The sequence below is a fragment of the Polypterus senegalus genome, chromosome 4 (genome assembly GCF_016835505.1).
Source record: "Polypterus senegalus isolate Bchr_013 chromosome 4, ASM1683550v1, whole genome shotgun sequence".
Lineage (NCBI taxonomy): Eukaryota > Metazoa > Chordata > Cladistia > Polypteriformes > Polypteridae > Polypterus > Polypterus senegalus.
In genome coordinates, this window is record NC_053157.1 from 239,458,776 (window position 1) to 239,464,614 (window position 5,839).

The 5,839-nt window shown below is 46.1% G+C and overlaps 1 protein-coding gene across 1 annotated transcript; it reads right to left on the reverse strand.

The window, feature by feature from the left end:
• Positions 1-1,919: 1,919 nt before the first annotated feature.
• Positions 1,920-4,916, reverse strand: LOC120528243 (zona pellucida sperm-binding protein 4-like). Its single transcript, XM_039752363.1, has 12 exons — positions 4,680-4,916; positions 4,463-4,584; positions 4,320-4,392; positions 4,074-4,253; positions 3,814-4,001; positions 3,455-3,552; positions 3,255-3,382; positions 2,937-3,126; positions 2,718-2,865; positions 2,479-2,554; positions 2,182-2,304; positions 1,920-2,058 (listed from the first exon to the last, which is right to left on the reverse strand). The coding sequence occupies exons 1-12, from the start codon at positions 4,834-4,836 to the stop codon at positions 1,937-1,939; spliced, it is 1,605 nt and encodes a 534-aa protein (XP_039608297.1). The 5' UTR covers positions 4,837-4,916; the 3' UTR covers positions 1,920-1,936.
• Between the last annotated feature and the right edge of the window lie 923 nt (positions 4,917-5,839).

Genomic DNA, 5,839 nt, shown 5'->3' on the forward strand with positions numbered 1-5,839 from the left:
CCACTTAGTTGTCACTTTTGCCAAATGGCCCAGTGATCCATCATGCTGGATTGTTCATTGTTGGTTACCAAACCATTCTCGGATGTAAGGGGGGAGCTGCTACCAAAGAATGCTTTGGCCCAAATCTTTATTTCAAGCAATTGGGAGTGGGGGTTTGGGTTGCAGAGCTTGTTCAGGAATGGCAGCAGGCAGGTGTGAGTGAGGCAAAGATCATTAGGATGGCCTGATGGGTGTCAAGAAGGGCAACAAAAAAGCCAAAAAAAAAACCATCAGGGACAGACCGATTTTCTGGGATTGGACTAATGGGGTCAAGTCATGGTCTCTGATGAATCCCCTTTCTAATTGGGGGTTTAGAGAAGAAAAGGTGAATGGTGCTACCATCTGTCCTGTTTCAGGCCAACAGTAAAGCATCCAGAGACCTTATGTCACGTGGGGTTGCTGCTCACTCACAATTTGGCCTAAGAACACAGCTGTGAAAAACGAACGGGACCAAAACTGTGCAAACCGAGTGCAATTTCTCAAAACCATCCAACAGTTTGGTGACCAACAATGAATAATCCAGCATGATAGTTGTCACTTTTGCCTTATGGCCTGGTGCTCCAAGTGGTTCTGGGAACATAATTTGGGGTCCATGGCCAAGAAACACCCCATTGAGGACTTGTGGTCAATCCTTGGGGTAGGGTTTGGACAAAAAAAAACCCCCACACAATTCTGATCCTGCAAGAATGGGGGGCCAACAGTCAGGATTCGGCCCAGACGTTGACCGACAGCCTACTAGGACAAATTGCAGAGATCTTGAAGAAATGGCCAACACTGCAAATACGGACTAATGCATAAACTTAATGGAATGGTCAATAAGAGCCTTTGAAACTTCTGAACTGCTTGTCATTCTATTTCAGTATACCATAGAAACATCTGACGAACTAAAAACCACAGGAGCAGCACATTGTGAAAAACCCTTGAGTCATTCTCCAAACTTTTGGCCATTACTGGGGGTTTTTGAGAGAGAGAGAGAGAGAGAGAGAGAGAGAGAGACACACACACACAAATTGATCAATACTTCAGGACTTGAGCTTCAGCACAGCCACACTGTTGCATTTGCTTAGCCCACATGTGCAGTCTCTGGTTCTTGGAGATGAATGTCATTTTCATAATTTGAAGGATCTCCCTCAAAAAGCTGATAGCTCCAGCATATTGCATTGACCTACCCAAGTTCAAGATGGTGGCACAGATACATTACAGCTCCTGGCCCCCAAAAGAGTCCTCTGCAAGCTGACATCTCCCTGCCCCAATGATCCTGTCACTCGCTCTGACTTGGCACACACTAACCAAAAGGAAAGAACGTGTGTTGTATGAAGGAAGTGACAATGAAGGATAAAATTGTAAGCTTACAAAGTAGACTATGGTCAACATGAGGAGCAACTGAGGAAGTGGGCACACCCAAATGAAGGAGATACAACTGGCAAGGCAAAGCAAACAGGAATGTAAACCAAATCTGATGCCATGGAAGAGATGGCGAGCCAACTGCATTAATGTACGCAACCACCACCATGTGATCTGATGCAGGAGTGGAGTCAAAGGGTGAGGAAGGAAACCCCTGCCCAGTCCATGGTTTAATACTCATTTCACCTTTTAAAGTCAACATAAACTAAATCACATCATGTTAGACCATAGCTTTTTTTTTTTTTTTTTTAAATTTTTAAATGAAGCGCCATCAAAAGGGTACCCATTGTGACCCATGGGTTGGAGGACAAGATTGAGTGGTGGGCAGTGCCCCAAGTGAACTTGTGCCTCAAAGTTGATTGCAGGTCACCATCCAGGTGGAATTACACATAAAGCAAAATAGTAGCATCTTATGCTTGGAGCAGATGACATCCACATTGAATTATACTCCCCAATTACACAAATAAACTACAAAAATTTACAAAGCCTTTTATTAAAATTTCAGATTCACATTTTGCCAGTTCAACCAACTCAAAGCAACTACAGCCAAAACGAGGACCACCATCAATATGGCAGCTGCAGCTCCCAGCACCAGGTATCCAGAGGGAAGAGAGGCTGTGGGAGGAAGACAAAGGACATTTACTCTCCAAGCCATACAGTGAAGGAAAAAGACCATGATGAGCCAAACCCAGAAGTAGCATTGTTGACTAAACCAGAATTAGGACCAATAGGGCATACCTTTCTGCTCCAGCCTTGATGTCTGCACACCATCTGCCTTCACCACAACAGGACCACTGTGAAGTAGCACAGGCTTCCTGGAGAAAGTAAGTTGTGCCATCCTGTCTGCAGCTCTGCCAAATCCTGAAAGCAAATGGGTTAAGTTTTAGCTTCAGACGGATAATGAGCCCCCTTAGAGGGCAGCCAACCAGATTCAAACCCCTCCCATGTCCAGCCATCTTCAAAAAAGAAATTAGAAACATGTGAGCCACGATCAACAAAGCCAACACCACAACCAAACCAGCATGGGCTACTCACTTTTTGCAGGGCAGCTCTGAGTACAGGGGTCTATGGCAGAAGGATAGCAGACAGCAGCAACACAGTAGATGAAGATCTACAGAGAGGGAGGGAAAAAAAAAAAACCCTAATCACTATGCGCAAGTCAGAGAAACTTGCCAATTAGGCCTAAAGGATAAATCTCTAAATAGTAGATAAACTACAGAATATCATCCAAGGTCAAATAAACCAAAAAGCAGCACAGGATATAGGACTCCCACCTTTTCAGCCAAGGCTTGCTGAGCAACAGGGTCCACAAAAGCAAACATCTCAAATACAAATCTCTTGTAATGACTTGGGTAGGCTACTCCAGATGTGCTGTCCACTGTCACCAAGCTGGTCAAATAGTTGTCACCCGTGTATGGGCACCTGGGACAAGCAGACCCCCCAGTTAGCACTGAACAGCCAAGCCCTCCTCAGCCTCACAGAGGGGCACCTACCCATTCACCAGAAGGCTCCACTGGGGCTGGCTGGAAGCAGAAGGACCTGGGGTGACCCAGCAGTCCCCAAGAGTCAGCACAAGATTAGGGTCAGTCCTGTTCACGATGTGCACTTCCACAGCCACAGGATCCCTCAGAGTTTTGGTTACAGGGTAGTCAGCATCCACATAGTAGGAGCCATAGGAGGAATCTGGCCATAGAGAAAAGGTAGAATTACCTAGCCGAAACACCACATCATAACTACATGATCTTCATATCCTCAAGTCACTCAGAATGAGCAGCCCGTCAAGCAAACGGGGACCCCACCCCCAACAGTACCTGTAGCAATTACCAATTCCAGGTCAAATGGCCCTTGCTCTACTACTGGAAGAGGTGGCGCCACAGTATACACCTCAGTCTCCACTTGCACATCCTGGCTTCCCGAGTAGGTGCACTGGAAGAACAACCTGAGGAGAGAAACACCACATAGCAGGTAGAGCACATTTTAGGGTTAGAGGAAGCAGGTTCAGAAGCCTTACTTGTAGACACTGTCCCTGGTGATGGAGCCCATTGGACCAGTCCTCACAGTGATGGCAGCAGACATGGTGTTCTGGTAGGTCACATTGCCTCCAGCCACCTGAAAACAGGGACAACTTCCATTAACTTAAATTGGACAGCAGTCTTGCCTTTCCAGATCACCAGCAGCCTCCCTTGTACTTTGGCCTTTATGTAGTTTGGAATGACTAGTATCAAGCTAAACTAGACTACACAGTCCTAAAACTGACCACTTTACATCAGCCACTACAAAATGGTTAGGCCAGAAACAGACTTCACTCAGCACTTCTAGCAGCAGAGAGGGCTCCCTAGCTGTTCAGAAATCCCCCTGATGGAGTCTCACCTGAACTGTGCTGCCACAGGCACTGACTGGAAACTGGTACATGACAAAGCTGGAGAGGCGGGTCACAGGGCTGCAGCTGGGGGAACTGCTGTCCACCAACTGGATGGACCCAAGATTCAGGGGAGGAAGGGTCACATTCTCAGACACCACCACCACAAACTGGCCATCCAGGGTGCAGTGCACAGTCACTGGCCAAAGCAAACAAAAGCATGAATATCCAGCAGCAGCCACATTTGCTCACTCACACACAAACCACTCACCATCATTGGCATAGTAGCATGGACTGGTGCTGCTGCTGGAATCATAGCAACAGTTGTTGGCTTCACAGTCTGCTTGAGTGATGGATGAAGACCCTCCACAAGGGAGCTTCTCACTGGCTGCAACTGTGCATCTCTCGGTCATTGGAGGAAGCAGAATAAATCGAAAAGCAGGCTGCCGATCTGTGAAAGATCACGGTTAGAAGACGGGAGAGACACTCAAGGTGCCAACCCAGAAGAGAATAATACCTGGCTTAGGGCATGTGAACATTTTCAAATCAGAAGGACGTCCGAAGGCAAGGACCAGGGCATAATGGGAACGCTAAAGAGAAAACGGAGAGGATCAAGCCACAATACAAGATACCAACGGCTAAATTATCGGCGCTACTCACCTGCTCAGCCACGTAACCGTACCGGGAAGCAAACGGCACCGTTAGTGTGGTGCGGCCAGACTTTACACGCAGGACGATTCCTGGGAGATCTTTGGTTACCTTTACAAGTCCGTTAATCGTCTCTGCCAAAAAAAACACAAAAATAAAAGTTGGCGCCAGTTACTTGAAAAACGCAGAAGCCGACGAGTCCCAGTGGTCGAGGACACACCGCACTTACTCTGGAGAAATACGGTTGGAGAGCCACCAAATGACAGCGTCATAGCCTTGTCTTCGTCGCATTTCTTAGTCACATCTCCTGACGCCGCAAAAACAAACTGCGCGCCCGACACACAAACGACCAGCCAGAAAAGGCACCAGAAATCCAAACGCGCCATACTGTGAATGGGCCAAACGGGAATACGACATGAACACCAGAGCGCGCGCAGGTTTAAATCATCAGCGCCGGCGCAGGTGACTCGTTAGTGAGAAGGCGCGAGAATGGAGCCTGGGGAATTGGTCGTCACTCCTTCAGCTCGTGCGGCTTTATTGAGCAATCAGCACGTCACGACATCGGACTGATACGTCCAAACGAAGACCGTGTAGAAGTGACCGCTCGATTGTGCGATCTGTCTGTTAATTTAATGAGGGAAACCAGCAAACTTCACGGAAGAAACGGAGAAGAGAAACGTGAAAATTACCAGTAATTCTAAAGAGGGGACGTGTGAAAAATATGATTTTGGAATGACCTATAAAAGAAGTACTAACAAATAAATCAAGAGACAAGGGGACCACAATGATGGTCTTTACAATAAAACACAACTGTTTCTTTGTTAATAATCGTTATAATGATTTGTATTGAAAACAAAACTCCTTACAGCTGCTTAGGAGAAGAAATTGTAACGTGTCATACACTTGATTATGATCTTTTATTAATTAATTTATTTATTTATGTATGTATTTATTTATTAATTACAACAATGTAATTGCCAGCATTTTTCACTCTAGACTGTGGATTGACAGCAGTGTATTCACAGTTGTTATATGGGAACTGGAACTTTCTCGTTATACATTTCAAATCCGAGAAGGCTCAAGAAGGCAGGCGGAGACTCCCACGGCATTATGAACACTAGAAATAATTACGGGGTAACTGGGAAAAAGGACACTAGACGCCGCAAGATGATCAGGAACACTGCGTGAGTGGAATCGCATGCCTAATGAGTTGACTTTTATTTTAACGGGGCCTTTGTGAGTCAGCAAACACTGCTGCAAATGATCTTATGTGGAATGAACTCGCCCGTTAACTTTCATTCGGTGTCTGTCTCGGTCTTTCCTTCTTGGTGTTCGTTACAATACTCTTTCATTTCAGTTATTACCAGTTATCTGTGGCACTTTATTTCT

Coding starts and splice junctions, on each gene's coding strand:
- LOC120528243 (XM_039752363.1), bottom strand. CDS start 4,836: ATGGCGCGTTTGGATTTCTGGTGCCTTTTCTGGCTGGTCGTTTGTGTG. Junction 4,254..4,319: donor GTTCACATGCCCTAAGCCAG/GTATTATTCTCT, acceptor GATCTTTCACAG/ATCGGCAGCCTGCTTTTCGA. Junction 3,127..3,254: donor GGAATTGGTAATTGCTACAG/GTACTGTTGGGG, acceptor CTCTATGGCCAG/ATTCCTCCTATGGCTCCTAC.